This window comes from Drosophila innubila, assembly GCF_004354385.1.
Source record: "Drosophila innubila isolate TH190305 chromosome 3R unlocalized genomic scaffold, UK_Dinn_1.0 2_E_3R, whole genome shotgun sequence".
NCBI lineage: Eukaryota > Metazoa > Arthropoda > Insecta > Diptera > Drosophilidae > Drosophila > Drosophila innubila.
The window spans coordinates 24,150,066-24,176,546 of NW_022995380.1; the positions used below are offsets into that span (position 1 = coordinate 24,150,066).

At 37.4% G+C, this 26,481-nt stretch overlaps 3 protein-coding genes across 12 annotated transcripts in view; 1 reads left to right on the plus strand and 2 right to left on the minus strand.

The window, feature by feature from the left end:
- LOC117789894 (cubilin) overlaps positions 1–16,094 on the minus strand; it is a 53,071-nt gene extending 36,977 nt beyond the window's left edge. The window contains exons 1-3 of the mRNA XM_034629070.1: positions 15,706–16,094; positions 9,210–9,348; positions 3,357–3,419 (exon numbers count right to left, since the gene is read on the minus strand). The gene's annotated coding sequence lies outside the window, so the exon portion shown is untranslated. The remainder of the gene's footprint in view (positions 1–3,356; positions 3,420–9,209; positions 9,349–15,705) is intronic.
- Positions 16,095–18,839: 2,745 nt separating this feature from the next.
- Positions 18,840–25,597, plus strand: LOC117789863 (V-type proton ATPase 116 kDa subunit a). Of its 10 annotated transcripts, none has more exons than XM_034629019.1 (13): positions 18,840–18,935; positions 19,287–19,445; positions 19,511–19,687; positions 19,754–19,882; positions 21,224–21,324; positions 21,758–21,799; positions 22,129–22,255; positions 22,532–23,690; positions 23,760–23,980; positions 24,227–24,232; positions 24,705–24,909; positions 24,971–25,142; positions 25,205–25,597. In XM_034629019.1, the coding sequence occupies exons 2-13, from the start codon at positions 19,329–19,331 to the stop codon at positions 25,311–25,313; spliced, it is 2,565 nt and encodes an 854-aa protein (XP_034484910.1). In that variant the 5' UTR covers positions 18,840–18,935; positions 19,287–19,328; the 3' UTR covers positions 25,314–25,597. The 10 variants fall into 10 exon arrangements, with proteins under 10 accessions (XP_034484910.1, XP_034484911.1, XP_034484908.1 ...); XM_034629020.1 differs by having other exon boundaries at positions 21,227–21,324; XM_034629017.1 differs by lacking the exons at positions 21,224–21,324; positions 21,758–21,799 and adding an exon at positions 20,585–20,742.
- On the minus strand, positions 25,438–26,157 carry LOC117789865 (UDP-N-acetylglucosamine transferase subunit ALG13 homolog). Its single transcript, XM_034629028.1, has one exon. The coding sequence runs from the start codon at positions 26,110–26,112 to the stop codon at positions 25,603–25,605; it is 510 nt and encodes a 169-aa protein (XP_034484919.1). The 5' UTR covers positions 26,113–26,157; the 3' UTR covers positions 25,438–25,602.
- Between the last annotated feature and the right edge of the window lie 324 nt (positions 26,158–26,481).

Sequence of the window (26,481 nt, forward strand, 5' to 3'; positions counted from 1 at the left end):
TTCATGAAATGGCAACAATATCTCGTTGCCATGGCTGTCATGTTGGCCAGAAGTAGTAAATATTTTACAGGGAGACAAGAGAGGAGTGAAAATAGAGCAAGTATATGCAAATATGGGTAAGTATAATATAGTATCTCAAACGTACAAACAGACAATGAAAATCAAAGCAACAACATTCAATCAATTCAAATTCAACTTGGAGTTGAGAGCAACTTTTGTGGAAGTTTTATTTACAGTTCCGTTCTCTAAGCTACCTAAGACGAAATTCCATAGAATTATGTCATAAAATTCATACAATATCCAAACTTTATCGTACATACATTTAATTTAATTTAATTAGTTCGAACGAGCTATTCTAAAAATGAGTAAAACCTATGACTTTCTTTAGCTTGATTTTTAAACTGTAAAAATGCAATTATTAAATTAGTTCGATTTTTTAAAACGTTAAGATTTTTTTGTTAAGATAAAATTTTTTTTTTTTTATAAAATTTAAAAGGTTGACAGCCTTGATCTAAAGGTTAGATTTTGAACGAACTCCGCATTCTACATACACATTAAAAACTTTTTCGTTTATCAGCACAAGTTGAGATGCCCTTTTAGAAGAAGACACAGATGGTACAGCCAAATGGTAAATAGCTGCCTGCAACAAATTGCGGCTGATGCAGCGCAAAAACTCCACTAAACAACAAAAAGCAGTAAGCGCAGTAGCTACAACAACAACTACGAAAACAAGAACATTCGCATCCACACCCGCGATATGGTTGCATAAATTTGTGATAACAAAATGGAACAGACAGCGACCGGAAACGGAAGAAGCTCTGGTTGGTTGATAAATGAACGAAAAAAAGCTGAGTGATTGTCGGCTTGACTGACTGACTAAGAGACCGACTGAAGAATGGCTGATCGACTGACTGAGTGATTGGCTACAAAATTTACTGATAGTGACTGCCTGAAGAACCGACTGTACAATTAAATGATTGGCCGACTGAGAGACTGATAAACAGGCTGACTAAAAGAATTGCTGACTAACTAACTAACTGACATTATGACTAATAAAGTAACTGATTAAATAACTGACTGACGAATTGTCAGACTGAACGTTATCTACATGACAAGGATAAACATGTTGTTGCATTTGCTGCTGTGACAAGTCAAATAAAGCAACTACCTAACAGCTCGCAATGCTCTAGGCGACACTGTGGGCGTGGCATGCTATTTTACTGTTGTACTAGCAACGAAAACAAACAACGATAACAAGAGACTGTAGAAATATTGTGTGCTTTTTATTTTATTCATTTTTTGTTTGGCAGAGTTATTGCAGCATGGCATTTGCATGCAACACAAATACAACTACAAATACAAATACACGCACAAGTTGAACGCATTGTGGGCGTGGCAAGAGCCTTCATGCATGGCAGACTGACTGCCTTGCTGTCGAGTTGCAATATGCATGGCCTGACAGCAATGGACGACACCAAAGCCAAGGCACAACTTCAACACAATCATGATTGCCATCATCATTATCATCATGATCATCAACTGCAGTTGCTACTGCAACTTGCTGTGGAAATTAGCGAGACGACATAGCAGCATATGTGCGTGTGTGTGTGAGTATTTATACCCATTTTTGTAGATAACAAGAGTATATCGTATTCGTTGGAATATATGTCACTGGGGGAAAGTTGAAAGATGATTTTCACATTTTTCCACACTCACAGTTTTTCATATAAATCGTTGTAGTTGATAGCAAATGTTCCATTTTATTAATATCAAACGTTCAGCCTAATCGCATTTTGATCAGATCCAAATAACGATAATTATGTCTGTTTTAAGCTTTCAACGCCTAAAATTATGCAGTATTTTTTGTTCAAATTTTAAGTTTGTTGCCTAAATAAATTATGCTTTAATGAAATAACGTCGTATCTCATAGTCGAGCACTCAGCTTTAGCGTTTGTTCTTGCTTGTGAATGTTGTTGTTGTTGTTGTACGTGTTGCAATTGGCTTTGTTGCCACTGTAACTGCAGCCTTTATGACAAATGGTAATTTAAATTTGGCTTTTGTTGTCGCACAGAGCTTAAATTGCCAACTTTATGACAGTTTCTATGCGTGGTTGTGCTCAAAAATAATTTGTAGTTTTTAATTAGAAACGTAGCTTAGGTTTTTATCAGTGTGCGGTGTGTTTTGTGTGTGTGTGTGTGTGTGGCATTTATGTATGTGTACTCGTTATGCAATGCACATGTCAAAACTCAAAATGCTTTGCTGCATAAATATGCAATGCTTTTGCTAATAGTTCGGGGCATATGTGGCATATGCGTAATGTATGAGCTCTCTGTGTGTTTTCACTACTGTTCCTGGGGCAGCAAAAGTACTTTAAGCTGCACATCAACAAGAACCTAGTTTATATGCAGCACTCACTCATACATTTACTCACTGGTTGCCCTCCCTAAGGAGCGCTGTCCAAATGGTCCCAAGAAGTAGGCGATAGTTACAGTGTTGTATTTGTAGTTGCATCAGAGGCAAAGTTTTACAGTAGAACCTTCGAAATTAAATCTTGCACAAATTCGATTTGTTCACAAATTCAAATATGTAAATTTGAATTTAAATCTTGCACAATTTCGATTTGTCCACAAATTAAAATATATAAATTTAAATTTATAATATAAGAATTTCAAGCAAATTCTGAGAATTCCTTTTTCTAAGTTGATTTGTAATATTATGACTAAAAGGCAAGGGCGATAACGATTATAATATTTATAATCAAAATTATTTGTTGATTTTAGCCAAATTTTTAAAAATATCTCTAATTATTCTTGTTCTATAAAAGAGTATAAAATAATTTAATATTTTCAGTTTTTTTCCATTAAAACATAATATATCTATTATTTTCGATTAATACAAAATTATAAAATTACTTCAAGCTTATTTTAGAAGAAATAGAAATATTTATTGTATTTGAATAAAAGTTGCACATTAACTTTTTCTCAAAAAAATTTCAAAATAACTTTTACTTTCGTGATTTATAATTTTTTTTTCGATTCCTGATAAAAAAAAGTATAGTGAAACCCTGGGTTTGTTAATTTCATGTGCATTATTATATACCTGCAATAAAATGAAAAGTGGATAGTGCTAATACCTAAATATTTTGTATCTTTTTATATACAAAAAAATTTTTATAATTTAAAAGTTATCGAACAATACAAAAAACAAAAGTCTATAAATAGTTCTGGAGAATCTACTGTACACGTCGTTGCACTTGCAATGACAAGTTTGACTTCTAGTTAGGACGACAAACTGTATGCTTATGTGGAATTCAATTTCATGGATTGAGTAAATTTTCCAATTATACGTCTACTCACCATATCGTCTGCATTTAGAGCGCTTGGGTACACCACGTCCTAATCACGGAATATGTCAAGTTTCTGTAAAAACAAGAGAGAGATACAAGTTGAAAGTTAAACACGAGTGAACTACATTTTGGCGACAGCAGGAAAAAGTTTCAGTTTGCATATGAACTAATGGCTGACAGGACTTAAGTAAGCACGAACATGTGCAACTTTAATGATACTTTTGGCACAGGAAGCTCCAGTTGAAGTTTACAAGCTGCTCACAAAAGTTGTGTGGGCGTGTCAAAGAAAGCAAAGGGGGAGAGAAAAAAGGAGCAGCAAATCAATTGCAAAGCGAGCAGAGAATTAAGCAACGACAGCAAAGTATGCGTTCAAATAGATAAAAAAAACGCCACTTACATGTGTGTGGCAGATACAGTGGCGAGGATGAGGCAAGAATGAGGGACAAGTGAAGCCGCAAACAAATTGTAAAAATGTTGAGCCGGACGCGAGAGAGATACGACAGAGAGAGAGACAGAGAGAGAGAGCAAGAGAGTGAAAGAGGGAGAGAGATGCCTGCAGCATTGGCAGCACTTTTAGACAACTCCCAGAGCAATTTATCATCTCTATGTTTAAAATTTATTACATTTATTTTATGTTGTTTTTCCTTTTTGCCACTCTACTCTTTGCATCGTCGTCGTTGCTTGCTTGCTTGCTTGCTTTTTAACTGTTTTCTTTTGCCATTTCATTGTGCGTGTCTGCGGCTCTCTAACAATTCCCAGACAACACTTTAAAAGCCAAAGCCAGAGTGAAGTCAAGTAAAGTGTAAAAGGTAAAGAGTGAAATTCTCCTCTACTGCTCCTGCTCCTCCATGTCGTTGTCATGCTTAGAGCTGAGTTATAGCCATTCACTGGCGGGTTCTTGTAATTGAATTTATCTTTCTAGCTGTATTCATCAACGTCGAAAGAGCTGTGAGCTGAGAGAGGTCAAATGACTAACAAATGTTGTCCGATCAAATTGAAGTGTCAAAGATTATGCAATTGCGCATACGCAGTGTATAACAGAGACTCCCTCTTTCTCTCACTCTAACACTCTATCTCACTCTCTCCCTGTATCTATCTCAAACCAGCTCTAACACTGCCAAATTCCCTTTGATATCAATTTGCTGGCAAGCGCTTTTGTTTTGTTGCCAGCTTTGGCCACAGCTGCAACAAAATCCGATTAGAATGCCATTCTAACCCGCATCGTTACCCCTCTTCTCTGTGCCCTTTTGCCGTGTGCGCCAAATGAAATTGTTTCAAATTGTTGCTATTGTTGCTTTACGTTGAATAAAAACCAAACCAAATCCAATACCCGTATACAGTGGCTGCCAAAAATGCTGCCACCCGTCAACCGCAATGCAATGCCTATTGAATGGAGCCTGAATTTCGATTATTTATAAAATCCACAGTAATTAAAATGAACAAAATGAAAGTGAGGTCTGTGATTGACCAGCATTTGAGCTCATTTGCAGCATAAAGCCATTTAGTCTGGCCATAATGAAATCAACGCCAAGTCAGCAAATTTAATGCAATTCCAGCGTCAAAATTAAATTAATTTTTCAGCTCACACAAAGCGAGCAAGAGGGGGAGTGAGCTGTACGTTAGGGAGGGGGTGGGTGTGGGTGTAACAGGACGCCCACTGCCACTTTGCATTTGCCAACATTTTGCCACATTATATAAATCGCATTTAACACCGTTGACATTTAAGAGACACCATCCAGCAGCTGCTCGTGTTGCATGCTTCAAAAAAGTGCCAACGAATTTAAGCGTAATTTACTCTATACAAGAACTCAACATTTTAGCAATTATTTTTATTTCTATTTACATACAAAAAAGGAACTAAGTCAATTTGCTTTTTCTGCCTTTCATTTATTATTAACGAGTGAATTTATGCATTTATTAACAATACACGCATTCAACTGTTGATTGACACAAAATTCCGTCAATATGAAAATTGCAAACAAAAAATAAAATTAAATAAATTAAACATAATCGACTAGGGGATACTCTAGCTAAAACAATTCACACTGTCTGGATACAATTGTACATATTTTAATTTTTTCAGAAATGTTGTATTAAATACTTGGCAAAGGTTTTAAATGCTTTCAAATATATTTAAAAACAAAAAGTGTACACCATTTAAATGAAAAAACTAAATATAGATGCTCAGTATTTAAATAATATATATTAATGCTTTCATTTTTTCATATTTAAAATTTAAAATTTAAAATTCAAACACAAAATGAATACGGAACATCATAATTTTGAACGATTTTGAGCACAATCCAAAGAAACTGAAACTAAACATGAATTGAAATAATAAAAGAATTTAAAGTAATGTGCCTTAAGCTTTATTCTATTATATAAAAGATAAACTCGGCTATTTTTTAGTTTATCAACTGCTTTTAGTTGAAGTTAGGTAAATAAATCTATTTTAAGCTTACAAAAATTTCCATGCAACTCCAAATTCATTGATAAAAAGTATACACTTCTGTATCTGTAAATACATGAATATATTTCAATTTAAATTTATTGTTTTCAGTGGCAGCAGCAGCTAAAGGGAAATGCAAATGCCGCAAACAAATGACAGGCTAAAAAGGGACAGGGAACGAGGAGAGGAGAAACAGATTCGCAATTTGTGATTCGAATTGCCTGCGAAATTGAGAGTCAAACATGCGAGAAAATCAATTGTGGCCTGTCGGTTGATGTTGCATGTTGCAAGTTGTCAGTTGCCAGTTATCAGTTGCCAGTTGGCAATGACAGCAACTCGATGAATGCCGCTTTAATGAGAGTCATTAGTGAGCTTTAGTCTGTTAGTCAGCTGCATTTTTGTGGACAGCAATTGTGAAATTGAATGTGAATGTCCGTATGGTTATGAAAGCTGACAAAGCCCGTCAAGGGGATAACCAACTGGGCGATATCCTTGACAGGCGGCATAATCCATTTTCACGGATATAAATTGAAAAACTCATGTGACAATGCACTGCACACATACATTAATATGATGTATGATTGCGCCTTGGTGCATGCAACATAAATTATCAAAGTGCAAGTTGCAAATTGCTTGGCCTTCGGCAACACCAACAACACTAACATCAACAACAACAACAACAACAACAACAAGAGAAACAGAGGCAAAGGCACGTTATGTGCACATAATTCCAAATTTATTACGAATTTACGTGCTGTGTCATATGATGCATGACTTTCACGTTACAGGTTACAACATGAGAAAGTATGAGAGTCAAGTGAAAACTGGAATACGGTAAACTGAAAACTGAACTGAAAAGCAACGAATGCAGAACGCGGAACGCGGAACGTGGCAAGACGAGGCTGTTTCTTGCTCAGGTATCCATGGCACGTTGTGGGCGTGTGTCACATGCAAATAAGGTCACACACAAACACACACACACACAAACACACACACACTCTTACACACACTACGCTGCTCGTTACCTCGTTTAAGACACAAGCCAACGCCTTCAGCTGTAAAGCAGCCTTTGTGTCAACTTCCGCCTACTGCTGAGCATGCAATGTCCATTCCATCAACTACCACGCCCACTCCCCCTCCCACTGTCACTCCCAGCCACCCTCTTCTGTCGCTGTGTTTAGCTCGTTTCGATTTAATGCCTCATTGCCTGGCATTTCAAATGCAGCATCAAAAGCCACCGCATTTGCCTTCTTGGCTCATTCAGTGGCTCCACCAGAAGCACCACCATCAGCTGCACCGCCAGAAGCACAGCCATCAGGAGCCACCAAAAGAATGTTATGCATTTCATGATTGCCTTTTGTGTCCCAGCATCAGAGTCTCCTCCAGATGTGTTAACAATATTGTACTTGGCATCGTGTTTAACTATTAACATTGCTTTTGTTATACCCTGTACTGAGAGTATATTAAGTTCTTAGAAAGATATACAGCAGCCTAAAGTAGACATCTCCGATCCTACAAAATATATTTATTCTTGTTCAACATCAACAGCCGAGTCGATATGAACAAGGTGATCAAAGAGATTATCAGAGCTAGAAGTACTAAATTCGGTACATAAACTCCTCAATTCTAATTGTTAATATCTCCCCAAAAATCAAAAAAAAAAACAGATTACAAGATAAATTCTAAGGTTATAATATGTATGTTAAGTACCAAATTTCAATCAGATCGGATAATAAACGTGGAAGCTGTCAAGTAAAAAAGATAAAGAGCATACTGACTTTACAAAGTACAAAGCTATAGCTTATCTGTGAGTGAGTGCAAATACGTCTAAGGATATCTAAGAACCTATGCACAGATAAACTAGAATTCGAGCAGTTTCCACTAAAGCTATCTTACTTTTTGTCTTGTTGCTATTGTCGACATCATTTTCCATTTTGCATTTTGCATTTGGCCCATTGTCCTCGTCGCGGCTCTGTTGCTGCATCAGGTAAAGGATGCGCATAAAAATTCTCAAATTGATTTAGACAGGCGACAACAACAAGAGACTTAACGTGCAGCAGCACGTGACTAAAGATCTAAGCACAATCAAATTTAAATTTAACATTATGAGGTGCTAAAAGGCCATAGCTAACACGTTTTGTGCAACAATTTGTTATAGAAATTGTTTTGAGTAGCATTTACATCAAGGTTTTAGCCATGATAAAGACTGATTGCAAACAATGACAAGACAACTTTAAGCTTACAAAATTTTTTATGACGGAAATCACATTATTTTGTAGTTTGAAACCAAGCAAATTTTGATTGAAGAAGTAGTGGCAGTAAGATTCTAAGTAAAAAGAAAATTTTTAGGTAGAATACGAACAAAGTTTTTCTTTATAAATTTTTTTGAAGAAAATCTGCTTATCATAGGAGCTCGAGAAATGTGATGGAAAAGCAATTGCGACTCGCAACTTTTGTTAAATATAGCTATAAACGCTCCAGAACTATGCTTAATATTCTTTTAGAAAACTGACTCTAAGCTCAAATCAAAAACAGTCTGCACATTCATATTCACTTTTATGGGATTCTAGGCGCCTCTAACAATGCCAAGTGAATACAATCTCTGTGGCTATTCAATATGTACGTAGCCTCGCAGCCCAGAGGCATGTCCTTTATACATATACCCTACAGGCTGACAGGCGTGAGCTGCATTCACATTCAGTTGATTAGTGCAGCGTACAAAAGGCAAAAGCATCGCACATAGAAATGAGAATTGAAAATGGGAATTGAGAATAAGAATGAGAATGGGAATAGAGAATGCCTGCAGCGCTAGGCAGAGCAAGTAAAGTAAACACAGACACACACACACACACAGCCACACAAAACTGATATATTTATATCTTAATATTTGATTTTTTTTCAAATATCGAATATGCGATATTTTTTTGGGATATCTTATGATATTTTTGCGTTGCTCAAATATTTTGCCGCCACCACGATGTTGCTGTTCCGCAGGGATAGGTTTTTTTTTTATGTTACCATTAGCACTTATAATGCAATTAAATAATTAGCTCAAATTTCTTATATCTAGTTGTAAATAATAAAGGACACACACAGACAGACAGAGACAGATTTTTAATAATGTCAGACAGAAAGATGGAGCAGCAATCTGAAGTAGACGCTGAGAAAACGCAAATTTTGCGCGAGGATGCAGAAAATTGAAGGCAAATGAAACTAAATTGCATTTTGCAACAATTTTCATCTGTGGCGCCACTGTGTGTGTATGTGTACTTTTTCTTGCTCGATGTGTCCCTATTGACTCTTGTTTCTGCACATAGCCAATGCAATTAGCCAAGTGTCACGCCCACTTGTACGCCCACATTCATTGCTCATACTCATACTCCTACTCATACTCATAGTGATTGTCATACTTACATTTATGCTCGTTGCATGGCATCGCATTTGCTGTTCCACATTGGCCATGTCCTTTTCCAGCGCTACATTTTCAGTTAATTGCTTCAGTTGTACCAAAAAAACAAAGAAAAGTCTTTTGTTCCAATGCTAAAATTGCTGGCTGCAACAAAAGAAAGACAGAATGATAAATAGAAATAGTAAAATAAAAGTGGAGCAAAAATACGAATTCGCCTCGCATTAAAAGTAATGCCAGACAATGATCCTTGTTGTCTGTATGATAATGCTTCCAATTTACACTCATGGTCTAAATAATAATTACGCCAACAGCATGTGATTATCACAGAACGTTCATGACTTAAATTAATAAAATAGATGCTTTTATAAAGAGGGTTGTACTTAACCTATTAACTCGATATTTTATTAAAATAACATTTTTTCAAGTACATTTTTCACACCACAGTTTATAAATTAGCTATATTTTTGCATAGTCATTTGTATAAAAATGTTCACTAGAAATTAAAATTGTATCAAACTTTCTCCAAATCTAGCCTTCAAGTTATGTTGGTGTCAGGGAATAACACCGGAACCGGTAGCGGAACCGTTAACCGAAACTAATAAATTCTCTGTCAAGAACCGAATACCAAAACGAACCGAACCGAATGGTCAGGTACGGTTGTGGGAAAGTTGCATGGTCAAAAAGTTGTCCAACTTCCAACTGTCAGATCAAAACTGAATAGATTTTCAAACGGAATGTCATTTTGATCATGTTTTGGCCTCTAAATTCATTCTGTATTTAATTTTTGTTCATTTAGAAAATTTAATTATTTTTGACAAAGGTTCGATGTCGATGCTAAGGGTCCCCCCTTTGAAATTTCGAAAATTCAAAATTTTAAATCTCAAGTTTTCACTTTTAATCAACTCCTTATATCGTAATTAGTATGATTCAAAACTTTAAACTTGATTTTGAGACCTTTAATTTTTTTGTAAAAAATCATGCCAAAATTAACAAAAATTTTGACTTGTAATGTGGTTAAAACTGCAGTCTGGCCAACTTCAAACTGTCATAACTTGATCAAAACTAAGCCGATTTTCAAGCGGAATGCCATTTTGATCATAATTTAGCCACTAAATTCAATGTGCATTTAAATTTTGTTCATTTAGAAAATTTAATTATTTTTGACACAGGTTCGATGTCGATGCTAAGGGTCCCCCCTTTGAAATTTCTAAAATTCAAAATTTTTAATCTCAAGTTTTCACTTTTAATCAACTTCTTACATCGTAATTAGCATAAAATAATACTTTAATGTCATTTTCATCTTGATTTGGCCTCTAACATTTTAAAATTTTAAAATGTTTCAAAATTGATTTGTTGTACCGTTACGTACCGGTACTGTTAGGAATAGGAACCGAAACCGATTCCCTGGTTGGTGTTCTTATTATTTTGACCATGTGTGTATATCTATCTATTTATTTAATTGTATTTGTCTACCTGTTTATTGCATTTGTAAATATTAAGACATGAGTCAAGATTCAGTCAACATTTGGACATGCGGCTCACGTAACAAGCCATAATTGCCAAAAGGATATGCAAATTGCGGCCAGCCGCAAAGTATGCTACAATAAAACATACAACGAAAACGAAAACAAAACGAAACGAAATGAAACGGCGAAAGAATAAAACACGCATATCAATGGAATTAATTGGTAAGCCATTGACAGACATAGACAACACACAACAAAAATGACAACAATGCGCAACGCAACAATAACAGCAAAATCCGCACACACACACAACACACTCACACACACACACACACACATGCGCACGTTTAGAGCGTGAGGCAGAGGCGACTAAATTACAACCAATTTTTATTGCTGCGAAAACAAAGGCGCAGCATATTATCACAGCAGCAGCAAAAACAACAACAACAGCAGCAGCAAACAGCAAACAGCAATCAGAGGCATAGCAACAAAATGGCGACACGGGGCGTGGCTGGGCTGACGCCTGCACGTTCCACTAACAATAAATGATAAAACATAAATTCGCGCGCAACGCACACACTCTAAGAGACACACACATGTGTATCATATCGTTAAAAGTCAATTGTAAACTTATGCGCCTGAAGGCACATCTACAACTACTCACACACCAAAACATACAAACACACACACACACACGTAGACAAAAGCTGAACGTGTTATGCGATGACTGTAGCTGAAACTGTTCGAATCATAATGCCGCCTTATCAGCAGCATTTAAATCAGCGCCCAAAACGACTCAAACGTAGGCAGAGATGGAAGCTGAGGCAGCGGCTGTAGCTGATGCTGCTGTTGCTGCAGTAAAGGAAACCACTGAAGCGACAGTTGGATAAAAGTTACATTGACATTGCCAAATAAGTAGCGTCGGCAGCGACAGCGACAGCGGCCGCACACAGGCACTTACACTCACACAAAGTAACAAACGAAGCAGAAGAGACAAAGTGAGGCTGGCAGAGCGCGTTCAAAAAAGAAAAGAGCGACAACGCGCCGGCGCTGCAAAGCGTACACCAACGAAGAAGAGCGCCGCAAAGACAAAGAGAGAGTGAAGCGAATTTGTTGAGCAGCGAATTCGTCTGCACTGCTGATGATACTTCGGCTGACGCTGCTGCTGCTGCTGATAGCGTCGCCCTTTTTACATTCATTTTGAAGCTAAAAACACATACCACAAACATTTGTTGTTGGCTTTTGTTTTTACTTTTACCTTTTGCCATTCGCCGTTTTGTCATTTGCCATTTCGCTTGGATTGTTTACGCATTGCCGCATATGTCTCTGCAAATTTGTATTTAATTGTACAGCACACAAAAGTAGGCAACACATTTTTTCTGTTTTTGTTTTAATTATTTGTTTTGCAATCTCCTTTTTTTCTTGATTTTTCTCCGACTATGAACTATCTATTTTTGTGTGCTGTTTGTCTTCTGATTTCTTTTGCTTTTAATTTTTTTGCAGACGCCGTTTAATGACGTAACAATTATCTAGGCTCGTCGGAGTACGCCCTTTATGGTACTCTCGGGTGCGCTTCTGTGGCCGTAGGCCGTCAATTGAAATGCCACACACACAAACACACACAAAAACACTCACACAAACAAACATATACACGTACAACACACGTGCACACATGGAAAGTCAAATAAAGATTCTGCTTTATTGCGTTCGGCGTCATTTTTTGACATTTAATTAAAAAGACAAAAGTATAGTATCTTAGTACTACTCGGCTCATTTACAGTATGTCAAGTAACTGTTTTGACAAAGAACAAAAACTCACATATCTTATTCTGCAAAAAAGTTCAGTTTTATGGTTTATTTTTACTTGTTATTGTTAGATTAATAAAAGTGTAAGATAATTGAGTCATATATTTATTCGAATTTCAACAAAATTATTAATTATATTAAATATATTTTAAGTAATAAATAATATTAAGTTGTTGGCTTTTTTTTTATTTAAAGAAATAATTAAATTAAATATCCATTTAAGTTTAACCAAATATCTTTTGAAAAATATATAAATATTTGTTTTTGAGTGTTTTTTAGATTGTGAGCGATTTGTGAGTTATATGATATAGTTAAGTAGATTGGTTTTAATTATTTTCAAAAATAATAATAAAACATGGGTGCGTTTTTTTATTGCTTTGTCCAACAAATTTTTTTTATACTATATGTATATATATTTGTATATATATGAAATCGCCGTTGGCATTTAGATCCTGCAGCTTAATGTTGTTCTCCTGCTGCTGCTAAACGTTTTGCAAATAACTATTTTTTATTCATAAACAAGCGACAACAGAAAACGTAGCACACTCTAAGCGACCACTTAAGTGTTGTTGTTTCAACAACAACAACAACAACAACGACAACAACAGTGACAACAACAGTGACAACAACAATGCATCCCCTTCGCTTCCTCACAGACTTCTTCTGGCCACGTCCAGTGCTGCACAAGTGGAGCACATGAATGAATGAATGAATGGATGAACGAATGAATGACAGACTCGCCGGTGGCATCATGAGTGGGCGTGGCAACTGCTTAGACAGTGCCCCCATTGTTAAATGCGGCTGCTGTTGCTGTCATTACTCGACATGCCAGTTGTAACAGCAATTGTTGTTGTTGTCATTTTCATCTAAGTGCACACCAAGTGCGCTCCAGGTTGCTTTGTATGTGTGTGTATATATGTGTGGTGTATGTGTGTGTGTTCCTGGCGTATTTGTTTGAGTGCAATGCTTGTTGCTTTTGTAAGCACGTCATGTGCTTCTTCTTCATGTTGTTGCCATTCTTTTTTTAACTGTCGGTTGTTTTTCATTTACTTTTTTTTTTGGTTTTTTGTGTTCCTTTGTTTTCGCTGTGATTATTTTTGCATGCCACTTTGTGGACGACTGCAAAGCCACCAAGTATTTTAAGCCAATGGGCAATGAGGCCAAAATCATCATAGTTGTTGTCTGCATTGTTTGTTAGACCCTGTACAGAAGGTATATTAAGTTTGTCAAAAGGCAAATAGATTATATACATTGTTGATCAGCATTCATGTCCATCTATTAAATAATGTAGATTTCACCGACTTTAAGAGCTAGAGATACAAAAACTGATATATACACAGAAAACAATGGGAATTCATGCTAAAATAAATTACATTAGTGTCAAGGATTCCGTGATATCGAATTTTCGAACTTTCGTCTACATCCGAAGTAATTAATTTTTTTTTTCGAAAAGCGAAAATTATAATTAATTTTGAAGCAAGAGACTTGAGTTTTGGTTCTGATTTTGATAACGATATTCGGATATGAATGTTACATTGCGTCAGGTCAAAAGAAGAAGAAAAGCACTACAAAGTTTTTTGATTAAGTACAGGGTCTCTTACAGTCGGATTATCTCGAATGTAGTCTTGCGTGATAGTTTGTTATTGTTACAACGAAATCTGCACATGACTAATAAATGTAGCTTACAAACTGTGTGTGCATTCTCAGGCAATTGTTATATAATTTAAAGATTTTTCTAGCATACTTTTAGGCAGGCGCTGAAAATGAGATTCCTGATATTTCATTGCATACTTTTGTGCGCAACGTAAATCATATTAACGTATCTATAGAACGAAAACTCCTTTAAACAACAACAACAGCAGCAATACATTTGTAATTAAGAAAGTTTTGCTTGAATAGCACTTGAATGAAATTTTAATTTATTTCTAAACTGTGCTGCCATTGTCATTATTGCCACAGCCAAAGCAACAACAATAGTCGAAACTTTTCAAAAGCGTTGACAGAGAAGAAAACAAACAGGCAAACAACCAGACAGAAAGACAGTGAAACACATTGACTTACTAAGTGAGAGAGACAAGAAGTGCTATTAAATATTTAACCTTATCACAAGTCGTTTTAAGATATTGAGGTGCTTTGGCGACTGCAAAGGAAGTATTTTAAAAAGCGCCTGAAGAACACGTTGGCCACATTATGTGAAGCTCATGAAACGCTTAAGCTATCAACACAATATTCGGTAATTAACCTAGCTAAATACGATACTATAGTTAAATTATGCTAGCAGGCAGACGACAAAGCCATTCACTTGCCTCTTTCCACTTGGCCAATGAAGCTACGTGCTCCATGTTAATTGCCTTCACATAGACAAGAACAACAAGGCAGATACTCTATTTATATATATGTATGTGAGTGCTTATATGTATTTGTGTGTGTATATGCTGTCTTTTTTATTTGTTTCGCACATTATCGTGATTAAAATTTTGCAATTTTTATACCAGTTTTAAGCGTTACCATCTCGTTGCCATTAACAACTGTGCAGCACATTCTTATCAGTGTCAACACCAACCCTCAAACCCACAACTTTAACGCTATCAACAAAGAGCACAATAAAGCAAGCAAAAAAAGAGAGATAGAGAGAGAGATAGAGAGAGAGAGAGAGTTATTGTGAGAGGCATTCTATTACATGTGTAAAGAGAGCCACAAAACATGGCTGCTGCGATGTAAGCATTGCTTTGTTGGTGAACAGAGTAAACGCGCTCTTCATTCTGTCAACATGCGACTGCGACTGCGACTTCTTTCTGCCGACTTCAGGCAGCAGTCGCCGCAGCCGAGAATCGCCCATTATCCATTTTTATTTTATCATCAATTTTATTACGCACAAAGTAAAGAGGCGCAACCGAAGCCGACGACGTCGACGTCGCAGTCGCTGTCAAAGCCAAAGGCAGCAGCCGCAGCAGCGGTCTCATCACTGAAAATAACAACTACAAAGCGCACTCACGCACACACACTGTTACATGCAGCATTACATTGACTGCTGAGAGCAGCAGCTGAAGACACAACACGCCCTTTTCGCATTTTGCTTTTATACAATATTTTGTCAGTTTTGAGTACTTTTCTCAGCGCTCTTCGCTTAAGCATTGCATTGTTGTTTCGTTTTCTTTTCGTACTTGTTATTGTTAATTAATCATTGTTATTATTATTAGTATTATTATTGTATTATTATTGTGCGTACCTGCAGTGCAGTCTCTTAAATTTCCTTTTGTCTTGAGAGTGCTGAGATTGAGGATGTTTCTGTTGTTGTTGTTTGTTTGGTTTTTTTGTTTTTGTTGTTGTTGTTGTTTAAGCTATTGTTGTTGAACACTTTTATTGTTGCTGATGCACTTTGTTTGCCAGCACTTGATGCAAATATTTGCAAAAATCCTTATGTGTAGAGGAGGAATAAAGCCGTTGTAAAAAAGGATTAGCACTGCACTTGACAAATTTGATTAGCACTAAATATTTATGTACACATGTTTATTGTTGTTGTGTCAATTGTGTGGCACCATTGTCATCTTTACAGCAGCCGCGAGAATTTGCAACTAAATCTGCGTGCGTCTCGCCGAGTTGTAGAAAACATCACAAACCACACATTCTACGGGGCACCTAAAGGAACGAACAACATCTTCAATTGGCCGTACAATAGAGCCCAATTTAATACAATATCTTTAGCTATTCTTATGCATGTGTGTGTGTGTGTTGATTGAATCAAGTACCAGCTAATAAACCGATTTAAATTTAGTTTTGAACACCTTAACTAGACCTAATGGCCCACAACTACCATAACGGACAGACGGACGGACAGACGGACGGGCGAACGATAACTACAACTATTTGTCGCGCCACAAATTGGCTATTAAGAAATCGGCTTCATTTGAGAATTGTCCTCGTTTTATGATTTGCGCTTATTCAATTTATAAATTCTGTGGTCATTTTAGCTAATTTGCATAACTTTTTGTTTTAGCAGAAAGTCAAAACAAAACAAAAAAGGTAGATTAGTTAAGGTAAGCCAAAAATTGTATACAATATTTGATTGACCGTTCCCAAGGCAGTTATATTACAGTGGCCCGATTTTTCAATTTAGTCCGAATGTATAAGACAATAAGAAATTTACAATCTGTTAAAATAGTTTCAGTTTCTTAAGGAACAACCAAGTTTTTCTAATTAAAGGTTGATTTTCGACCGATCGTTCCGTTCAATGATATAGTGAACAGATTTGAAACAAATTCAAGATGTATAAAGCAATACCAAATGCAATATCTATAATATTTGTTAAATAATATCAAATAAAAACAAAGTTTTTCATATTAAAGCTTAATTTTCAACCTATCATTTCTATGGTAGCTATATGAAATAGAATCAAATTGAATGAAATATATATATACGTGTACTTTATGAGGTTTGCGTTGCACATATCTGGACAAAACTATAATACCCTCTGCAAGGGTATAAAGACCTTCAGTTAAAGCTTAAGTAGGTCGCGCCCAGAGAATTTCCAAATTAAAAATGTGCATGTGGACGTGGGAAGTGGGATGTAAGTGTGGGTTGTACGATGTGAATGTGGATCATCTGCCCACAGTTGTTGTAAGTGGACAAAACAAAACTACAAATTGTGGATAATATGCTGCATTTGAAGATATCGCATGTTTTTTACATTTTTTTTTCCACTTATTGTTATCTCGCTTCTTGTTGTTGATAAACTCGCTTGTGTTTTGGGAGCGGCCGAAGCAAAGCAAAGCAGAGAAAGTCAAGAGCTTTTCTCTTTTACATTTGGTTTCGTCTTTTGTGGTAAATCTTGGGCCAATTATATGCTACAGTTTCATTTTTATATATTTTGTATTTTACTAGCGTGTTCTTTGTACACTTTTCTTTTCAGGGCAGGAGGATTTGTAAGAAATTCCATAAAACGAAAATTGACTGCCACTTATGTGTGTGTGAGCGGGGGGATTGATTTTTTTCTTCCTTCCTTTTATTTTATTTTTTTTTGGCTATGCTGTGCTCTGTGGCGTAGCATACTTTTGGGGGTTGCGGTGCGGAACCCGAACCAAAACCGACAACAACAAAACGGCAACTCGCGCATATGTAACCAGCAGTAAATTTTTCAATTATAAAAATGTTGTCTTTGTTGTCTGATTCATTTTTTGGTAGATCGCAAAATGGCACACTGACCCACACACATACATACACACACCAATATAAACACACTGATAAACACATACACAGATAAACAAAGTCAGGCACGAGAAACAGAAACAGCGGCAAGCATCAAAATTTTCTGGTTTGACCATCCCCACTTCCACTTTTCACTTCGCTATGCCTATTCACATGTTTTTGTTGGTGTTGTTGTTGTTGCTTGTGTATTTGTTTGCCTGGACCATTTACCGAGCCTTTAGCCGCTATCGTTCCGTCGCTCTCGAGTTACAAATTCACACTGAGTTGTGTCTGAAGCGAAAAATGTCGACCAAGCTTCGTTCTCCATCATCGGGATGCTGTGGCTTTCGCTGCCGTCGCTCTTGCTGTTGGTGCTTCGCCATTGTTAAGCCAAGGACTCGCCGGCGCCCACTCTCTCTAAGAGCTTAAGAGCGTACAAGCATGTTATGTGTCAGAAGAGCGGAAGAGGTGATTAAACACTTGAAAGCTGCAATGTTAATGGGTGCACAACAAATGCAAATTACAATTACTGTTAATTGACATGCATTAGCACGTGCAAATTGCACTCCATTAACACTACTCCAACACGATTTTTTTGTTAGTTCCGGTCCGACTGTATCATAATAAATATTTCAGTTTTAAAATATTTATAACTTGGAAACTAAATATTGGAGTCGTAAATAATGCATAAAGGCATTTGAGTAACAGAAACAGAACGCGAAAACAACAATGTTTTCAAATATCAATTATGTAAATAATCTTTTTTCACAAAATGCGACGCAGGAAAATATCAGAAGTGAATTCGGACTGTTACCTCCTACAAATTAACAACAGTACAATAGCTGAAATACTGGACAACTTTTGCATCTCGGCAAATTAAAAATTAAAAAACTAAAAATAAATTTAAACTGCGCGCGTTTACAGATGTTAAGTGAGGACCAAATTGTTGATCCTCAGTAACGTCGTTAAATGTTAAGAACCTTAAATATACCAGAACATCTGGTAAATAATAAATACTGAATCAGTATTAAGTATTGAAAAATGCTTTAAAATTAACAAATTGTTTTAAAAAAAAGGTATACAATTTTTAAGTTACCATTATTGGCAATGTTCCCAAAGTGGTGCATGCTGCCAGATCGGAAAATGTTGTAGGGTGGCAACCTTCGGACCGGGTGGCAACGTTTGGCCTGCAGAGCAATCTTAATTTGTTTTTGTGTTTTCAACAGTGCATAAATTGCGATTGTAAAAACAAGTGCCAGCATTTAAAAGCGAGCTGTAAGAATATATAAAGAAATTCGATAGAGTGTTGTTGCAAACGATAACCAACAAAGTTTAAACCTATGATTCAGAGCTTAGCGGAAACGAGAGTCATACAACGCAGCACTTTCTTTTTTATCAGTTTGCTTGCCACAACGATGAAAAATCAATAAATCGCTGTAGAGAAAGAATCGCATCGAGTATACATATGTATATATAATTTAGTCATAACGAAACATAAAGGGGCAGTCGAAATATTCCCCATAAATCGCTGCGTTAATAAATATTAATCATTTGTGATTTACAATACATACATATGTACTTATAATACAATTTTAGTTGTTCTACGCTGATTTATGCTAATTTCAGTCCACTGTTAACAAACAAGGCGTCGACTGTTGAGCTGTCAAAATGGGTTCACTATTCCGCAGCGAGGAGATGGCGCTCTGTCAGCTCTTCCTACAGAGCGAGGCGGCCTATGCATGTGTCTCCGAGCTCGGCGAACTGGGATTGGTCCAGTTCCGTGATGTGAGTGCAAAGCAATTAAAAAGTCTAATTGAAAAAACGACAGTAACTACTTTATCGATGTACAGCTCAATCCGGATGTGAATGCCTTTCAACGGAAATTCGTTAACGAGGTGCGACGTTGTGATGAAATGGAACGAAAATTGCGCTACCTGGAGAAGGAGATTAAAAAGGATGGCATTCCCATGCTGGATACGGGCGAGAGCCCTGAAGCACCGCAACCCAGAGAGATGATTGACTTGGAAGTAAGCACATATAGCTCTAAGCCAGTGTATCAATTCCCCTCTTATATGGCTTCCCTTGTTGCGTAGGCCACCTTTGAGAAACTTGAGAACGAGCTGAGGGAAGTCAATCAGAATGCGGAGGCATTGAAACGCAACTACCTGGAGTTGACGGAGCTGAAGCATATACTGCGCAAGACGCAAGTCTTCTTTGACGAGGTAACTATACATGCGGCATTGGCTAAAACCATCTATTTTAGGGTCTACATCAGCTAACCATTAAAAGCATTCAAATTGAAAAAGGTTTACTTTGTGGTTTCTCCAACCGCACATTAACAATTATAAACTATATTATAATCATTATAATATTTCTAATTAACATATGGCACAAACTTGCTAACCAAATACCGAGTACAAAACCAAATCTAACCCGATAAACAAACACAAGTTTTACTTTATAATTTCACAATCTTTTCAAGCACCTGAACAACAAGCATATATTTATTTACAACAACAGCAGTAATTTATATAATATGCATTATGTATAAGTACACAAATTTGTTGTTATCTTTATGCTATCTCTAATTGTATTATTCTTCCTCTTCTGAGACTTTTTCTATTTTCCAATTTATTTATGTTTGTACATACATATATATTTAGCTGTCTTTTATGTATATTTATTACGTATATTTAATTATTTTGGTTATTTTATTATTATTTGTTTTCTTACATTTTATTTTCCATATCAATCAATTCAAAAATCCCAAAAAACAAAAATCAAACCTATAATCGAATGCAAAATGCACACAATACAATACAACACAACAACACCCCGCCCCGCCCCAACGCCCATTTAAACGCACACACAACACACGATTATACCCCCGTCCGCCCCGCCCCCTGCCGCGGTTGTGTTGCCAGTCAGTGCCAATGGTCTATAAATCGTCCACGTCCCATTCATCAAACAAATATCGACGCTATCTGCAGATGGCCGACAACCAGAACGAGGATGAGCAAGCGCAGCTGTTGGGCGAGGAGGGCGTTCGCGCCAATCAGCCGGGCCAAAATTTGAAGCTTGGGTAAATATTGCAACCACATGAAACAAACAAACAACAACAACAACAACTGGGGAAAACTAAACTCAGGCTCAAAAAACAACCAAAATACAAACGCTCTACAAAATGATCAAAAATATCAATCAAAACAAACCCGACTCGCTCGCTCGCTCTCTCTTGCTCTCATTCTTCATGGCTATAACTATATCTATGTATCTTTATACTCTATATCCTATATCACGTCTCGTGTCGCGTCTGTTTGTGTGTGTGTGTGTGTAAGATTATAAGGTTAAGCATAAGGTCAAAGGTTGCTTCTGGTGTCTGGTCAGGTGATGGTTAAAAGTCACGTCTCTTCTATCTCCCATTCCATATTTGTTGCTCATCCAAAAACGTGGAGCCGCCAAGCTTTACTAACTTACTAAGCATATCATAAAGATAACAACGCCCCAAAAAATAATGATGCAAATAGAAAAAAAGAAAACAACAATTTTACAACAATTTTTAGCAGGAAGGCGGATTGAACCACACGACCGAGTCGATGACGCGGGCCCTCATCACGGATGAGGTGCGCACCGCCGGTGCTTCCATGGGTCCCGTACAGCTCGGGTATGTATCGAACAGTGTTATACGAGTACTCGTTACATGCAATAACTACGTAAATTACGTTATCTTTTATGCAACATTAAATTATTGCTTAACGCCGCCAAAACTAACCAATGAAGCTGATCGCCTAAAAAACAAAACCCCAGCAAACGAATCGAACTACTTTTGTACATATATATTCATATATACACGAGTATAATGAATGAATCCACATCGTAACCATGTCACCAAAAAGGATGTCATCAATTCGGGTCGATTGAGAATTCGTTACCCGTTTTGAAGCAATAATTTTTTGTGCAAAATTCTTCAACACAGCCAACAAATCTCCTAAATACCGACTTCTTTCTTCTGTTCCTCTCTTCCCAAAAACAAAAAAAACAAACTACAATTGTTTCAAAACAATCTCAAAATACAAAAACGAACAAATTTTGTTTAGTTTTATGGAAAAATCGATTGAACGTGAGGATTATCTGCCATGGTTGGTATCCCACAAAAAATTCCAAAATTTAGTCTAGGAAATTATTCATGCAACACGATGTGCGCCCTCATTAATTGTATATTGTATATAGTGACCTCATAAACTACGCTCATATCCATTAGCTTCGCTCTCGCCGCATACCAAGCCCCCCGATCCCGCCCTTGATCCGCCCACCAAATTTAATGTCAAATATCGTCGTCACAATCCATCTCCATAATGCGTTCATATTGGTATTTGTGCTTGAGAGTTTAGTTTTCCTTTTTACTGTAATTAACCAGACTGATTCAATGATTATACATGCCACGCCCACTAATCTCGCATATCTTTAGCTTCGTCGCTGGCGTCATTTCGCGAGAGAAGCTGCCGGCCTTTGAGCGGATGCTGTGGCGTGCCTGTCGTGGCAATGTGTTCCTGCGCCAGGCCATGATCGAGTCACCGCTGGAGGATCCCACCAATGTGAGTACAAGTCCTCGACAATATGGGTCATAATAATATTGCATACATTTAGGCGCTCGAGAAGCTAAAAACAGTCATAATTATCGTTATATTTAATCAATATTGATAGAATTAAGTGGGATGATTAATAAGTATAAATGGGACTGCTTTATATTAAAAAGAGCAGTCCAAATTTGGTAGCTCTAGCTCTAAAAGTCTCTGAAATTGCAACGAATTTAACTATATTTAATGAATCAAATTCACATCCATTAATTTAATTTTCTCATTGTTTTCCAGGGCGATCAGGTGTACAAATCGGTGTTTATCATTTTCTTTCAAGGCGATCAGCTGAAGACGCGCGTTAAGAAAATCTGCGAGGGCTTCCGTGCCACACTCTATCCTTGCCCGGAGGCGCCAGCGGATCGACGTGAAATGGCCATGGGCGTTATGACCCGCATTGAGGATCTGAATACTGTGTTGGGACAGACGCAGGATCATCGTCATCGTGTGCTGGTTGCCGCTGCCAAGAATCTGAAGAATTGGTTCGTCAAGGTGCGCAAGATCAAGGCCATCTATCATACGCTGAATCTGTTCAATTTGGATGTGACACAGAAGTGTCTAATTGCCGAGTGCTGGGTGCCATTGCTGGACTTTGAGACCATTCAGTTGGCTCTGCGACGTGGCACCGAACGTTCCGGTTCGTCGGTGCCGCCGATTCTCAATCGTATGCAAACATTTGAGAATCCTCCAACTTATAATCGCACCAATAAGTTTACCAAGGCCTTTCAGGCTTTGATTGATGCTTATGGTGTCGCTAGCTATCGCGAAATGAATCCAGCTCCGTATACAATCATCACGTTCCCATTTCTGTTTGCGGTCATGTTTGGCGATATTGGCCACGGTGCCATAATGGCGCTCTTTGGTCTCTGGATGATACGCAAGGAGAAGGGTTTGGCTGCACAGAAGACGGACAATGAGATTTGGAACATTTTCTTTGGTGGACGCTACATTATCTTCCTCATGGGCGTTTTCTCAATGTACACGGGCTTGATCTACAATGACATATTCTCCAAGTCACTCAACATCTTTGGCTCCCATTGGCATCTGTCGTATAACAAGTCGACGGTTTTTAATAACAAGTATTTACAGTTGAGTCCGGCTACAAGTGACTATGAAGGCACACCATATCCATTTGGCATGGATCCCATTTGGCAGGTGGCAACCTCCAATAAGATTGTCTTTCAAAATGCCTACAAGATGAAGATCTCCATCATTTTCGGTGTGCTGCACATGATCTTTGGCGTTATCATGAGCTGGCACAATCATACCTATTTCCGGAACCGACTTTCCCTGATCTATGAGTTTATTCCACAGCTTGTCTTTCTCCTGCTGCTTTTCTTTTACATGGTCCTACTGATGTTTATCAAGTGGAATCGTTATGCGGCAACTAATGCTTGTAAGTTGCCATTGGTAATTCATCCATATGTACATCAATTTAATGTTTCATCGTTTACTTTACTTTCAGTGCCCTTTACGGAGTCCTGTGCACCGTCTATTCTCATAACATTCATTGATATGGTCCTGTTTAATAAACCCAAGACACCTCCCAAAGATTGTGAAACAGTGTACATGTTTTGGGGACAGCACTTTATACAGATTGTCTTTGTCCTCATCGCCCTTGGCTGTATTCCGGTTATGCTGCTTGGCAAACCCATGAAGATCATGCAGGCCCGCAAGTTGGCCAACGTAAGTAGACAATACTATGGTTATTCCGTTGATCCCTTTGCCTCATGCATTCACCATTCATCCCACATCACATTTTCAAGCTTGGAAACTTGAGCGTACATTAACAGATATATTTATGTTTGCACTTCTGTTTATTTGTGCCTTTCCTTTACCTTTGAAACCCAACTAACCAATCACATCCAATATAAAATAAATATATAAACACCAAACAAACCAATAAACTAAACACCAATCCGAATGCTAAAGGAAGAGGTTAGTCGTGTCATTTATTTTGTCACCCAATTCCAGAGGTCGCATATATAGATCAACACTCAAATAACAGTTATTGTCGAGCATTTCACTTTCAATGCTGTCATTTCTCAAGTAAAATAATTTTTCGAATTTTCCCATCATATTTTTTAATTTAAAACGCTTTTTTGGCGTTAAATATCCTCCACTTGATTTTATTTGTATTAGTTGTTCAGCTTAAATCTTGAGATATACTATCTGCAGTTTCTTTATAAGATTGTGGATTGAATAAAAGTGTTAGACTAAATTGTTATTGATTAGAAAATAATGTTACAAATCCCAAAACAGATAAACCAAGTGGAATGGGAAACCGATCCGATTTGATTTGATTGTGTTTTGGATGAGAATATGTGTTGACTGTAATTTGCGACCTCTGCCTAACTCCAATAATAATTGTAGGAAAATCACTAATCTTGCTTTCTCCTCATTCACATAGGTGCAGCCCATAACTGGCACCGATGCCGAAGTGGGCGGCATGTCGAATGGAGGCGCCGGCGGCGGTGGTGGTGGACACCATGACGAGGAGGAGATGTCGGAGATATTCATACATCAAGGCATCCACACCATTGAATATGTGCTCGGTTCCGTTTCCCATACTGCATCCTATTTGCGTCTATGGGCTTTATCTCTTGCCCACGCCCGTAAGTGTCCCTCAAATCCGAGCTTGTGGATAAATCTTTATCCATTTGTTTATGTTTGCAGAGCTTGCCGAGGTCTTGTGGACAATGGTCTTGTCAATTGGTCTTCGAAAGGAGGACTGGACGGGCGGCATCTTTTTGACAGTCGTGTTTGCTTTCTGGGCCATTCTGACCGTAGGCATTTTGGTTTTGATGGAAGGTCTTTCTGCATTCTTGCACACGCTGCGTTTGCATTGGTATGTATACTAAGTTAAATGAAAATAATATAATTTATATAAATATTTCTTTTGCTTTTCAGGGTGGAATTCCAGAGCAAGTTCTATTTGGGACAAGGTTACGCCTTTCAGCCGTTCTCCTTTGATAGCATCATTGAAAATGGTGGTGCTTCCTCCGGCGATGCCGATTAGACAGTTGACAGGAGTTAAAAAGCAACCAAAGCATGTCAAGAGTCTCATCGCTTATGCAGATCTATATTATAAAACTATATAAAAACATATATACCAATTGTAATGAATTTAAATATGCTTAGTAATTGTTCTATAAATGTTTAATAATCGTGAATTTATGTATCGTATAGCCAGCCGCATCATATTGCCTAATCTTCTTATTATGTAATCGTTCATCGTGTTTAATCAGAAATAAATATATACATAGCTTAAGCGCCCTCTCCAGGCGTCTGGGCTAAAACCAACTTGGCTAATGTCTCATCAGTTCGTTCAAGGCGTCCACAAACATATTCTCTGTTGCCTTCTCGTAAGGCTTCAGTGCTCCAAAGTCCAGATTGACAAGACTGTTGGCCACCTGGTTCACCTTGCAATAATACAAATACTGCTCGGAGGCCAACTGACGTGCCAATTCAAGCTGGTGATTATCCATAAGATCATCGTTGACGACGATTAATCCAGGCTTGCCGTTGTTCAATATATCCATGCAAGTGCCGGCACCTGCGTGTCCAATGATCATGTCTGCTGCCCGAATATCCTCAGCATTTGGACGAAACTTGTACTGTTCCACCTCGATGATATACTTCTTAGCGATAAGCTTCAGTTCCGCCTCATCTACCGGCGTCGAGTTTCCGTGCTGCAAAACAAGTTTCCGGCATTTGAGATCAGCTAATGCGCATAGAACCGGTTCTGATGTCATCACTTGGATGAGTGCATCGAATTTTGTGGTGCCAACTGTCACATAAACAACTTTAAAATTCATTTTATTTGCAGCTCTGCAAAATAAAGGTAAATGCAAAACAGGGACGGCACAGCTGATTTACAAATATAGTAGAAGTGCTGCCAACTGGTTTTAATTAATGTTGCAATATTTCCAAACGATCGAAATGTATGAAAAGCTGCATCTTCTTTAAGTTACATTTGAAAGTAAGTTAAATTAGAATAGGTTACACAACTTTTGAAAAATTTATGTTAAAAAAAACTAACAAAACATTTAATTTGCGTGCCGTTGTAGATGTTTTTTACGTGTATTGGGGACGACTTAAATAAATCGATAACAACGTAATGCAATATTTTAATTCCTATCGATAATCAAGACAATTACAATTTGAATAAGCCGTTACATTTTGCA